The 13,404-nt window shown below is 49.3% G+C and overlaps 1 protein-coding gene across 15 annotated transcripts in view; it reads right to left on the bottom strand.

Moving 5' to 3' along the window:
• Tacc2 (transforming acidic coiled-coil containing protein 2) overlaps window positions 1-4,722 on the bottom strand; it is a 177,292-nt gene extending 172,570 nt beyond the window's left edge. For 4 of the 15 annotated variants that reach the window (XM_047553043.1, XM_047553048.1, XM_047553050.1 and 1 more), the window contains exon 1: window positions 2,382-2,471. In XM_047553043.1, coding sequence (XP_047408999.1) covers window positions 2,382-2,414 — 33 coding nt within the window. In that variant the 5' untranslated portion in view covers window positions 2,415-2,471. Of the gene's footprint in view, window positions 1-2,381; window positions 2,521-4,589 lie in introns of those variants that run through there. The other 11 variants (XM_047553049.1, XM_047553052.1, XM_047553054.1 and 8 more) reach the window with 8 other exon arrangements.
• Between the last annotated feature and the right edge of the window lie 8,682 nt (window positions 4,723-13,404).

Raw genomic sequence — 13,404 nt, 5'->3', positions numbered from 1 at the left:
TACAAGCCAAGACCACAGTGAATGCCTATAACTACAGTAATACTGACATCTATATTTACTATGCTTTTCCTATACATATATACCTATGATCAATTTTAATTTATAAATTAACCACATTAAGAGATTAATAGCAATAACTAATAATAAAATATAATTATACAACAAAACACAATAAGTTATGTGACTGTGGTCTCTTTTTCACCCTCTTCCTTGTGATGTGAGGTGATATAATTGTCCCAATGATGAGATGAAGTGAAATGAATGACATAGGCTTTGTGATGTAGCATTAGGCTGTCATGTAAGGGTTACTTAAATACAAGCACCACTGAATGACTAACGGGTGGGTAATGTACACAGCATGGATACACTGAACCAAATGGTACCCATCCTGCACAAGATGGTGTGAGATGTTATTATACTACTCAGAATAGTATACAGTTTAAGACTTACAAATTATTATTTCTTGAATTTGTCCATTTAATACGTTTAGGTCATAGTTGACCCCAGATAACTGAAACTTTGGAAAAAGAAATCATGTCTACAGTTGGCAAAAAAGCATGTGAAAGTTTTTCAACATCATTATCCATTAGTGAAATGCAAATTAAAACCACCATGAGATCACACAACACATCCAGCAGACCAGCGGCATCAAGTAGGGATAACACCAAATGATGGCCAGGAGGCAGGGAAACTAGAAACTGCTCATAAATAGCTGGTGAGAATATAAAATGGTATAGTGACCGGGAGACAGTCTGGCAGTTTCTTTTAAAACTAAACAGGCAACCATCACATGACCCAGCAATTGCTCTCTTGGGTATTTATCTCAGAGAAATGAAAACAACAACTTTATTTGTAACAGCCCCAAATGAGGAATGATCCAGTTATGCTTCAGTGGGTGAAAGATTCAAGGAACTATATAGCACTTCCACACAGTGGAATACTGTTCAGCAATACGTACGACTTGGATAAATCTCAAGAGAATTATGCTGAATTAAAAAAAAAAAGCTGTCCTAAAAGGTCACACATGTTATGATTCTATTTATATAACATTATCAAAATGACAAAATAATAGAAGTCAAGAGTAGATTAGTGGTTGCCAGGGTTAGGAACAGGGGACAAGAAGGAAGTGGGTCTGGCTCCAAAGGGCATTGAGAGGTGTCAGGTTACTACACAGTCTTTCAAGATGTTATGCTGGAGGGAAACTGGGTAAAGAGTACAGGGATTTCCCTGTATTATTTCTTTAAATTGCATGTAAATCTACCATTATCTCAAAGTAAGAAATTAATTTAAAAAAAATTTGGGGAGCTGGGAATATAGCTCAGTTGGTAGAGTGCTTGCCTCATAAACACAAGGCCGTGGGTTCAATCCCCAGCACCACAAAAAAAAAAAAAAATTAAGACTTCATAGAAAAATAGGGGCTTTGGGCTTCTGTTAATGAAACAGGAAAATCCTGCAACACGGAGCTCACATTCCACATGGCCACCACCAGCTGGAGATGATGGCAGCTGCCTCTGGACAAGAACTCGCCTGTTGGCCACAGTACCCACCTCTCCCTATTGTCTCACACCCACCCACACCTATCATTTCTTGCCAGCCCCTAAAATCCCTGGAGTTTGCCACCTTTTCTTTTGACCATTTCTGTTTGCCTGCTTGAGAAAAGCAAATTATAGGGAAGAAAATGGCAAAGGGAAAAATAAATTGCAGTAGGCTGACTTTGAGATCCAATTTTCTCAGTCAAAGAACTCAATACCCCGAATCCAAGATTTCCACCATGTGTGAGGTAAATGGGAAAGTGTGTCTCCCTGATCGTTTCTCACTGGGACATTGTTAATATTCTCAGACTTAATGTGGATCATGGTAGAATTTGGATACATTTTATTCCCAGCCTTAGGCACAACCAGGCAGTTAAAAGCCCATTCCTCAATTGCGAAGACCTTGCCTAACAGGAGAACAACAGCTTGCATTTCATCTGCTCAACCCAGATCAACCTCAAAGTCGCTCTTAGTGGCCATGGCTCTATTTAGGGGAAGAGTGCTGGGAGAAACCAGTTGCATTTGAACCTCCTCTGCTCAATTGGTGTTAAGGTGATGAGTGGGCAGTCCGGGAATAACGTGCCGTATTCTCATTACGTCAATTTTAGAAGCTCAGCATGTAAAGTAAAACTAATGCTCATGGCTTGTAAAAACGAGAGAATTCCGAAAATGCAAGAAGAAATGCCTCCATGCTAAGGTGAGTGCCCGCGTGCGTCTAGGCACAAGCTGGGGCTCCGCTTGGTCCTTTCTGGGCACAGAGGAGACGCCAGGGAGCAGGAAGGAGCGTGGTCAAGGTCAGCTAAGAGAGCCATGTGACCCTGGGGAGGAGCTTCCCCTCCCGGTACCCACCTGGTGCTCTGCGGTGCTGTTCTCGTTTCCCATGGTGACTCAAGGAGTCCAGAGTCCCTCGGAATTTTGTCAGGGGCAACTGGAAGAAAGGAGAGGGTGTCAAGGCTGCAGATGGAGGGGCTCTGAAGCCCTCTCCGCCTGCTGCTCTCCCCGACTCAAAAGCCAGATGATGTGCAACGTTTATCTCTGCAGCCACATCATGGAAAATTACTTTTGAAGGGTTTTCTTTTGCAACATGCCACCCAGACTGCTTTCCCAATACGGGCTGGTGCTTCTATTCCCCGCCCTGGGGTTGGCAGACGCTTCTGGAAGGCGTTTGTTCCTGGGTCTGAGTTCATGCCAGTGTACACATCTACGTACAGACACAAACAGTGACAAAGGGGCCTGTGGGCCAGAGAGCTGGAGAAGCGTTGCTCATCCGAGCGTTTTGTGTTTTCTGTTTCCAATCGTGTTCAGCCTGGAAATGCGGCGTGACTGGTTTGTCGCCGCGGTGGCAGCAGAGCCCGGTGTCAAACATCAGGAGGCGAGAAGCCCACGGCTGGCCGACATATGGTTCTCATAGCTCTTACTCTAAACACTTGCTTCGTCAAGTCGGTTTCGCTTCTGCACGTATTTTCATGAAAGCAGAATGGTTTCCTTGCTGGGGGAAGAGGGTAGTAGGGAAACTATCGTGGAAAATTGCCAAGACAGCGAGAGTCATCCCACCGTGCTCACTCAGTGACCTGGTTTGTTTATTAAGGATCACGGTGATGACGGTGCTTCCCACACTGACGTCATGTTCCTGAGTTCCTGAGACCCTGTCTCACCAGCAGGACTAAACCCTTCCCTTCCCTTTTCTTAGGTGGAGGAACTTGTTTACGAAGTCTTTAGAAACCAGAGGCCTTCAGAGACATTTCCTGTAGGAAAACTGAGGCTGGAGAAGGCAAGGAGCCTGCCAAAGACCCAATTTGGGAGGACAAGAGCTGGAAGTAGAACTCAGCCTCCTGCCTTGTAATTCAAGATTTTTTTTCCCACGGGAATAGGACTTTCGTGGTGCTATTTCTCTCTCTTTTTTTTTTTTTTTGGTGGTGCTGGGGATCGAACCCAGGGCCTTGTGCTTGCAAGGCAAGCACTCTACCAACTGAGCTATCTCCCCAGCCCTCGTGGTGCTATTTCTCAAAAAATTTAAAACCACCCATTGGTTTGCTTATTTATTCAACCAATACTGAGGGAGTAGTGAAGGTGGGCTCTGCGGCCTGAACAATCATTGGAAGTGAGGCCCAGGTAAAATGCCCCCAAGCAGAAAATTCCAAGTGACGTCACCCCAGTCCCCAATCCTCTCACCAGAACTCTTTAATTGAAACAGTGATTCCTTACTAATTTCATGCCATTTGCTGTGGATACACACACACACACACACACACAATCTCAGGCTCACATATAGAATGAAAAAATCTTCAGTTATTTAAAATTCATCTCCAGGCACAGTGGCACACGCCACTGTAATTCTATGGACTCGGGAGGCTGAGGGAGGAGGATCATAAGTTTGAGGTGGCCTCAGTCATTTAGCAAAGTCCTAAACAATTTAGTGAGACCCTGCCTCAAAATAAAAGATAAAAGAGACTGCGGATGTAGCTCAGTGGTAAAGTACCTCTGGGTTCAATCCCCAAAACCAAAAAAAAAAAAAAAAAAAAAAGATTAAAAGTTATCATTGCAGTTTATTTCTTCCATTTATTTGGAAGGTGGGATTCTTCACTAGAAAATGTTAAGTGTTACTATTATTAACTTTTCTGCATCCACCAAGTTGAACCGTATGAAATGCCAGTTTCATATAATCTGAAGTGATTAATTTTTGACACTGAATCACCTGATAAATTTAATAATTTTATTAAAAACTGGGTATCTGAACTAGGGATTTTTTTTGTTTTTCTTTTTTGGGACCAGGGATTGAACCCAGGGGTGCTTAACCAGTGAGCCACATCCCAAGCCCTTTTGTATTTTATTTAGAGACAAGGTCTTACTAAGTTGCTTAGTGCCTCAACTAAGTTGCTGAGGCTGGCTTTGAGTCCCGGATCCTTGGGATTATGAACTAGGTTTTTGAACAGACTGAAGAGAATGGTGAACACCTGTGAAGGGTAAGCTTCAGATCCCTGGAGGGAAGGCCTGGCTGCATCTGGAATCCCCGCTGGGGTCTCTCGAAGTGGGTGTAACGCTCTGCTTTCTACTTACCTTTGGGGCCGGTCTGGAATTTGAATGCTGCCTCCAGAGAGTCTGCTTTCCAGCAACCAGGCTTCTCCTTTTCCACTCAGAGGCCGAGGCCCTGAGCCACCTCAACCAGCCGGGCAAACAACCTGTCTCCACCCTGCACTGGCACAAACCAGCCGAACTTCCCACCTGGGCCTGGGCCGCGATTATACAAGCCTGCCTGCCCACATGGAATCTGCGCTCCCCAGCCTCCCCTCCCCGCCTTTCACACAGAGGATTTTCCCTGTTATTACATCAGTGGGGCTCCTTTCAGAAAAGGCTTATCTGACCAAAGCAGCCCCTGCCATCTGATTGGCTGTACCCAACAGCCAGGACTGTCCTGGCGCAGAAAGGCTCCTGGCCTCCCTTTCTAGGAAGGAGTCGAATGCTCACAGGGCTTCCTGTGTGCACCTGGGAGAATTCCACCGCGACTACCGCGCAAAGACAAGGACAACCTGTGGGAATGCGAGGATGTGGCAGCCTGGCACCTGTTGGTGGTGTGTGTGGAATGTGCTTACCCAGGTGGGGCTGGCGTTTCAAGAGCAAAGCTGTAAAGAGCAGCAGGTGTGCCCGCCCACGGGTGCGGATAAAGCCCCCGCCCGGGACCTGGCAGGGCCCTGGCACCCACCTGAAGACCCTCCTGCCGCAGTCCCTCCGGCTTCCCAGGATTCTCCACCTACTGCCAGTCAGCCCCTCCTTTGCATGAAAGTAGCCAGGAAGGAGGGGGCGTGGTAGAGCCTTTCATTTAGAGAAGTTCTACAGAAGCCCTTACCCAGCCTCTGGGTAGGACCACTCCAGGGAAACAAATCAGCCTTTCATTAAAGGCTCCTAGGAGGTGTTTGAGGCTCCCCCAGGGAAAAGCTGGATGCAGGGGAGGAGCTTAGTACTCCACTGTGGGTTCTAATAGCAGAGATGTGTACATTTCAACAGATGAGTGGATAAACTCAACACACACAGAGGATTTCCCCTGTTATTATTTGTGGGGCTCCTTTCACACAGAGGACCGTGGAATAGTATTCAGACATAGAACCACATGCCGCCGTATGATTCCATTCATATGCGACATCCAGAATAGGCAAATCCAGAGACAGAAGGGGAGGGAGTGACTGCCTGACAGGTACCTGTGCAGGTGATGTTATTGTGCGGTGCTCAAAGTGTCCCAGACCTAGCTGGAGAGGGCGGTTGCCCAGCGTTGTGAGGGCACTCAATGCCTTTGAGTGCCTCACTTTAGAATGGCCGATTTCATGTCACATAAATTTCATCTTCGTTTTAAAGGCGTGTTTCACATCTTGGGGTTCTGCATACGATATTGTTTGGAAAAAGAATTCCATCACTAGAGGAAAACACGTTTGGAAACATTTCTTCTGTGTTGATCAACATGAGGTTTCTGTATGGTTAAGGTTTGGAGGGATGAGGAAGGAGAATGTTTGCCTCCGCCCCTAAACATCACAAGAGACTTTTTCTCGGTTAGAGAATGAAGTAAAAGATCTTGGGTGAGCCAGTTGGGGAAAAGGAGGCAAGACTTCGACAGGGACAAACAGAGAAAGCCCCGAAAAACAGAAGGGGGAGGATCGGGGGCTTGCTGGAGGAGGACCGGCCAGCCTCGAGGACATCAGACTCAGAAGGCGGGGCTCCGCAGGGCCCAGCCCTCAGGAGAGCACACCCTGGAGGTCAGCTCTGCAGTCAGCACAAATCCCTCCAGTGACTGGGGTTTATGTGCGTGTGGGTGAGGTGGGGAGCTGTGATCCAGCACGGGGTGGGCTCTGAGCAAGTGACCCTGTGGTAGTCCCTCCACGAAGGCCACCATAACAAATCCTGCAGACCGGGAGGCTTACATGGCAATTCATTTTCTCACCCTTCTGGCGAGTCCCAGCTGGAAGTCCCAGGTCAAGGTGTCGGGCAGGGGGCGGGGGCTGAGTTTTCTAAGAACCCCCTGTCTTGTAGGCAGCATCTCTTTCCTGTGTCTTCCTTGTATGTCTGTGTCCTAATCTCCTCTTCTTAGAAGGGCACAGGTCATGAGATAGGGCCACCCATATGACCTTGTTTTACCATTCTCACCTCTTTTTTTTTTTTTTTGGGGGGGGGGTGCTGGGGATCAAACCCAGGGCCTTGTGCTTGCATCTCCCCAGCCCCTCCATCCTCACCTCTTTAAAGACCCTGTCTCCATTCTGAAGTACTGGGGATTAGATTTCAACCTATGAATTTGGGGAGAACAGAAACCAAATTGGGCGCCAGGTGGAGAAAAACCTTGGAGAAGCAGAGAGGGAAGGGAATTCAGGGAACCTCTGGAAGAACGTTATCCACAGTGCTCAGAAGGGGGTGCTGAACCTGTTTGAACCGGAGCTCAGGGCAGAGGTGAGCAAAGTCTGAAGTGTGCAGGGCCTGCCAGGTCACTTGGGCTGCTGGAGTGTGAAGGGCCAGGCATCTAAATGAGGAGGATAGAGAGGTCTGACCTGAAACAGAGAAGCAGCCATGAAGGATGGGGGGGAGGTTAATGGTGTGGATCACTTTGACTATCCAGTGCTGTAGAATTAATGGGCCGGTAGGGGGCTAGGAATGACAGAACAAACAAGCAAGAGTCCCGTTTCCTCACTGCCTTGCCCTCGATCATCCTGGAGGCAGTGCTCTTAAGAAATGCTGACTCCAAAGCTGGCCTTGCACACGCCACTCCTGCAGAGCCCCAGGGTCTTGACACGGGAAGGTATTGTTCACCTGAAGCCTCAGGTCTGAGAACCGACAGTTCCAGGTCATTCCCTTCTAGAGCAGAATTCCTCTTGCCTTCCCTCCCGCCTGATGGCTTCCAGAACCTCCTCCGTTTCACTGAGAGAGAAGGCTCTGCTCCATACCAGCGACTTATTATCATTGCTGTCACTGTCGCTGGGTTGTTCTTTGTGAGTAGTTAGCATTTCCTGAGGATTCACATACATCTGGTGCTGTGCTCCGTTTTACATGGAATCCTGGTAGCAAAGCAATGAAGTCCCCTATGGTCACCCTCTAGCAGATGAGAAAACAGGCAGAGAGGCCAGGACCTGGCCAAAGGACACTCAACTACCAAGGGTGGGACTTTCTGGTCCTCGCCCCTCCCCGTTTCCTCCCGTCACACCAGGGGGTGTTTCCCAGGTAAGTGTTGCTGCACACACAAGCTAGTTGCCCAGAGAAGGCATCTACCTCTGAGGAGTCAAGTCAAAACCTTGTTAATGACGCGCTGAGGGAATACCCATCCCTCAGAGGAAACAGGCTGTTGCACATGAGGCTATTTATCTAAAGCCAGGCTGCTTGTTTATGGTGTGGAAAAAGAGACCTGGATGGCAAGCAGACCGGGACACTCAGTTGCCAGAACTGCAGTTGTTCCCCTAAAACACGATATAGGGTTACTCACAGGATCACGGGGAGGCTGGTGGGCGGGGAATCAGAGACGGGGTGTCAGCTGCAGGCACCATCAGCTCTCAGTGAAGGTGCCTGCGGTCACCACCCACCCCCTTCGGCCTTGGATCCTGAGCACAGACAACTGAGAGGACTCTGGCCAACTCAAACGGAAGAGGGGGCTTATGGGGCGGAAGCTGGACATTCGTTGTTGCCGAGGGAGGCCTGAAGAACCAGGCTCAAATCAGGCTGCACTGAAGGCCGTCAGGCACCTGAAACCACCCCCAGGTCTGGCCAAGGCGGGCGCTGCCCACGCAGCTACCACTGCTGCCATCCCTGGTGGTGCACCAGCCCCTGACACGGTGCCAGTGTCCCATGACGGCTGGACCTGGGCATCACCTTCGACCTCTGTCCAACTGTGGCTGTGCTGGTCCCACCAGCCACTGGAGGCTGCCACTGGCAATGGGGAAGAGCAAGGGAATACACAGCCTTCTCAGCTCCCGTGCGGGGCTAGGGCTCTGTCTTACCAGGGTGTACTGACCAGGCCCAGGGGACAGATCCAGAACAGGGCACCAGAGATTCTGGAGAGCTCACCTTCATTGGTCATACCCCCTTCCAATGGTGAGCAGTGGACTGGACCCCCGACCTCAATCTCTGTGACATGCCACGGTCTACACGTGCCCATGGCAGAACAGCTTCCCCTCTCCATGCTGGCTTCCTCTAATCCAGACACCATGCAACTGACCAGCTTCCCACTCCTCCCACAGATGGCCAAGTGCCTGTGTATGTGAGTTTACTTGTCTATTCTGGGGACAGCCTCACTTTAGTGGCTATAAGGGGCTAGGAGGAGAACCAGACCCAGGGCCACAGCAGCCATGTGACTGCCAACTGCCACTCTCTTGGTATACAAACTCTGGCAAATAATTATACTTCTGTGTGTTTGGTTTTGTTATTTCTAAAATGGGAATCATAATAATCCCTACTTCACATGGCTATGGTGAGTTAACTTCTATTAAGTTCCTAGACTAGATTCAGTGCTCAGTAAGCTGTCGACTGTTACGTTATTGACAATGGGTGTCTTTGGAACCTCCAAGAGATTGCTCTCTCCCTAAAACAAAGCTTAGGTTGTGCTCTCTTTATTCCTGCAGTAAATTCCTGAATCCAGACACTAGTCATTAGAAATGGGTCTCATCTGCAGTAAAAGTGCAGCTGACTGGCTTGTATACCAGCAGAAATAAACGTAGGACTAAGAAAATTCATAGCGTAGGCCCAGTGAGGGGGGAGTTGGTGGTTCCAGGAACTTCTAACCCGGCCAGTTAAACTGAAATATGTGCAGGCTCCAACACCTCCTTCCAGGCCAGTCCCCTGCCGTGGTGTTCTTGGGCCTCGGATGTTAATTTAGCTAGTCACTGTATGTCCCTGGGGACCGAAACCCCCCTTTAAAAAAGACCCAGGGTGTAGGTTTTTAATTCATTCAAGGTGATTGGCCACAAATAAGGATGAGCTCCCCAAGATTTCTTCTACCTATTCCCTGGACAGTGCCTGAGCAGTCAGGTCAAATGGAACTCTTCCCTGAAATTAATTTTAAACTAATCTTAATTTAACTTTAAGATAAAAATATAAAATTCATTTGTTCCGTATTTTAAAACAGACAGTTGTGGGCTGGGGATGTGGCTCGGGGGTAGAGCTCTTGTCCAACATGTGCAAGGCCCAGGCTTGGTCCCCAGCATGGCAAAAAAAAAAAAAAAAAAAAAAGACAGTTGTTGTTTTGTGCTTTGAGATCAATTTTATTTTTTCTCCACTGGTGTGTTGGTGTCACGTCATCAAGACCTGTGGCTCTGACGAGGATTGGAGATGAGGTCATGCAGGTGCCATTTCATAGATGATAAAACAGTCTGGGGGTGGTGGTTGCCCTTTGCCCAGTTTCTGTCCCCCTGGGAGAGGAGCCTGGTGAGGATCTGTGGGGACTTGTTGATATGTTGGCTAATCAATTATGGTTTCTGTTTAGCTTTCGTTCTCTATCGGAAAGAGATATCCACCCCTCCTCTTCTGTAATGTGACAGAGACATATCTGTTTCAAACTTTGGTAGCTTCTGATGTTTCTTCTGCTTAGAATAATAGAGACCATTTAGTACCAGTGGAAAAAAACTTGAAGGTCATCTCCTCCCCAACCTCCTTCCACAGATGAGAAGCTGAGGACGGGAGGTGGCAGCGCGGAGGGAGCCGGGGGGGGGGGGGGGGGGGGGGGGGGGGGGGGGGCTGGGACAGAACCGGCTGCCACAGGCTTGCTCTGCAGGCAGCCTCGCTGGCCCAGCCCCTGCAGCCATGGGGCAGAGCAGCTCAGATCAGAAGAGTCTGTCTGTCCCCAACTTTGGCCGCAGAGTTGGTACCTCGGCGGGCTGGTTCCGTTGCTCCTCGTGGTGAGCTGGTGCTCACCTGGCCAAGGGCTCCTGGGCTGCCTGACCTGAGCCTGTTGGATTCCCACAGAGGCCAGCCCTTCCTGGCAGGCAGGAGAGCTTGGCTTCTCCCTCTGGGGACCATTGCCCCAGCTCCCTCCCTATCTTGTAGGGTTGAGCAAGGAGCTACTTATAGCTCTGTTATCATGTTCCTGTTTTAATACAAACAAACAGCTGTAGCCTGGGAAGAGATTTATTAAGAGCCGCTGCTTGCTTTCTGCTCTGGCAAGAGACTGTCGTAAGCACCAAAGAGCTGGCTGCTCTGCCGGGTTTGGTGAAATGACACTCACACTTCCCTCACACTCCCCCTTAGCCTTCTGTTTTCTTCCCTTCCTCCATCTCTAAGGCCCCGCAGACATTTTGAAGTGTATAGTCCTATCCTGTAGAACATTTGGGCTGGGAGGAACTTACAGACCCCCTGCTCTCAGGACCTGGTGGTGAGACCAGACTGACTGTCCACCCTCTGCTAGGAAGGGCTGGAGCCAGGCTAGCCTCCTGCAGACTGGCTCCCCACAGATGGCCTCTGCCCCACCAGCTCCTGAAGACCCTGAGGGACTTCTCAGTGGACACGAGCGAGAAGCACATGTCCTACCATGCTGAGGCCCTAAGCCACAGAGACCTCAAGTCTCCTCAGTGAGGAGAGCCGGGCAGTTAGCTTTCTCAGCTCCAAACCTCCCACATTCCCTGCATTCACTTTGTCTATCTCACTTTGTTTGTTTCTGGCAGGGTTTGGGGTTGAGGGTTGAAGCTGGAGGAAGAAGCTGAGCTTTACTCATAACTGGGTCAATGGAGTATGGAACCAAGGCTGCACCAGAGCCTGAAGGTAGAGAGGCCAGCGAGGATAAGACCCAGGAATTCACAGGAGCCTTGGGTGGACTTCAGAGGCAGGGAGATCCCAACTGATACTTGGAAAAATGTATTACAAACTTAAAATCTACAAAAGCAAAACTGGGATCATACATACTGTACACGCTCTTTTTGATTTGCTTTTTTAAAAACTTGCACAGTAACACATCAAGAACATGTTCCATGACTGTCACATTTACTAGCTGCAGTGGACACCACGTTGTCTCCCAGCTCTAGTTGTGCACACATATATGCCTTATTTTCTGTAGTTTTTTTCTGTCTGGATGGTTGAGGACATTGCAGGGTGAAGTGGGCAGGGTTCACCCGAGCTTGCCATTGGTTCAATGAAGCAGGAACTGTGAAATGGACTTAGGGACAAACTCAGACTGGCAGGATCAGAAATGGGCAAGGACTGAGGTAGCACAAGCACTTGGGGTGGGGAGCAGGCAGAGGGCTGGTGAACAGGCACATGGGTGTTTGGGGGTTGGGAAGAAGGCCTTAGCCAGCCTGGGGCTCAGGACATAGAGGCTTCTGGGGGCAGGACAGTGCGGCTCAGCTCAGTGGTCCTGTTCTGCCTTTTAGTGGGAGACCTGGCAATCATGTCCTAGGAGGTTTGAGACAGGCCTCAAAGTCTAGCTTGTCAGTGGGCATCTGGTTCTTTGCAGAAAGACCTGGGGTACCTTTAGCAGTGTTGCTTGCCAAGTCGTGAGCCTCTGAAGCAGAGCCTGGAATCACAGTGCAATCTCGAAGTCTACCTGAACACTTCTGGTGGTGGAAACTCACCACCTCCTGGTGCAGTAGCATCCCATCTGGAGAGGGTGATACTGGATCACTACAAAGTTCTTTCTAATGCTCCACACACCAGACCCCACCCTCCATTCTGTGTTATCCTCCCAGGCTCCAAACATCGATGATACCACTTTGGGCATGTACTGGGGCAATGGTCAATGGTGAAGCTTGAAAACCAGCGGGGGACAATCTGCTCCAATTTGTGATCCCTAACCTTTGAAGAGCCACAGGCGCAGTGTGAATTTGCCTTGTTCTAGGACTACACTGAGTCAGCAGATCCCCCTTGTCAAGGCTGATTAGTGGCGGCTGACAGCTAGCCCCCCAGAGCTGACCACAGACACAGGAGAATTCCCAGCCGAGACCAAGAGAACCACTCCGATGCGTAGCGGAGCCCGGCTCAAAGTGCCAACCCACAGAATCAAAGCTAAATAAATGGCTCTTGTTTTAAACCACCACGTTTTGGGTAGTCTGTCATGGAGCAAAAGCTAACTGCTCAGATTTCCCCAGAGGGCCTGCTTCACTTCCCTTCACCCCAGACTGCGTCCAACCCTGGCTGGCCATCGGGAAGATTGGAGCATTGCACACAAAGGATGCCAAGCGAGGGGGACTGGAGAATCTGCCGGCCCCTCCCCACTGTTCCCATGGCAGTTGACAAGCAAGGTCCTTGACTGGTGGCACCAGCATCCTCTTGTTCTAGGCCAGACTCTAGCCTCTGAGGACGAGGCTCCAAGCATCCATCTGGAAGAGCCAACCAAGCCACACGGAGCCCCTTAGCCCAAACCAAAACACGAAACCACATCTCGATTTTCAGTAAAGGGTCTTTCTTTTTTTCCCCTGTTAAAACAGATACTTGATACCTTCCAGTGTATGTTCCCCTTACTCACAATTTCCATTCCGCCCTGCTCTGCAGATGAGATTAGCAGAAACCATATTTCTTATGAAAACAAGCTGTTGGAACCCACGAAAAATCCAGACCTTGATTGGAATCCCAAAGCTGAACTGTGGGGTCATTTTCAGAAATCAAATACAGGATCAACATAATCGGGCACCGGGGGCTAAGCGCGGAGGGGGGCAGGATGGAGCCAGGGTGAGGCCGCTCAGCAGAGTGAGACTGGCAGCAGCGCCAGGCACGCCGGAGCTGGAGGCGCCGCCACCCGTGAGACCACCCTAGATCCAAACTGGGGAATACAGGTATTCGCTCTCTGCATGACGCCCTAGGACTTCGCAAGTCCAATTATTACGCCTTGGGCATTTTTACTAACATGGGGTCATTTTATTGTTTAAGTAGAAAATAGCTTTTAAAACCTCTCTTTGTCATATAAGCTTATTGTAAATTTATCCTTAAA

This window comes from Sciurus carolinensis, chromosome 5 (genome assembly GCF_902686445.1).
Source record: "Sciurus carolinensis chromosome 5, mSciCar1.2, whole genome shotgun sequence".
In the NCBI taxonomy this organism is placed as follows: Eukaryota; Metazoa; Chordata; class Mammalia; order Rodentia; family Sciuridae; genus Sciurus; species Sciurus carolinensis.
The sequence above is the reverse complement of the archived record's forward strand: the minus strand, read 5'-3'. Positions and strand labels throughout refer to the sequence as shown.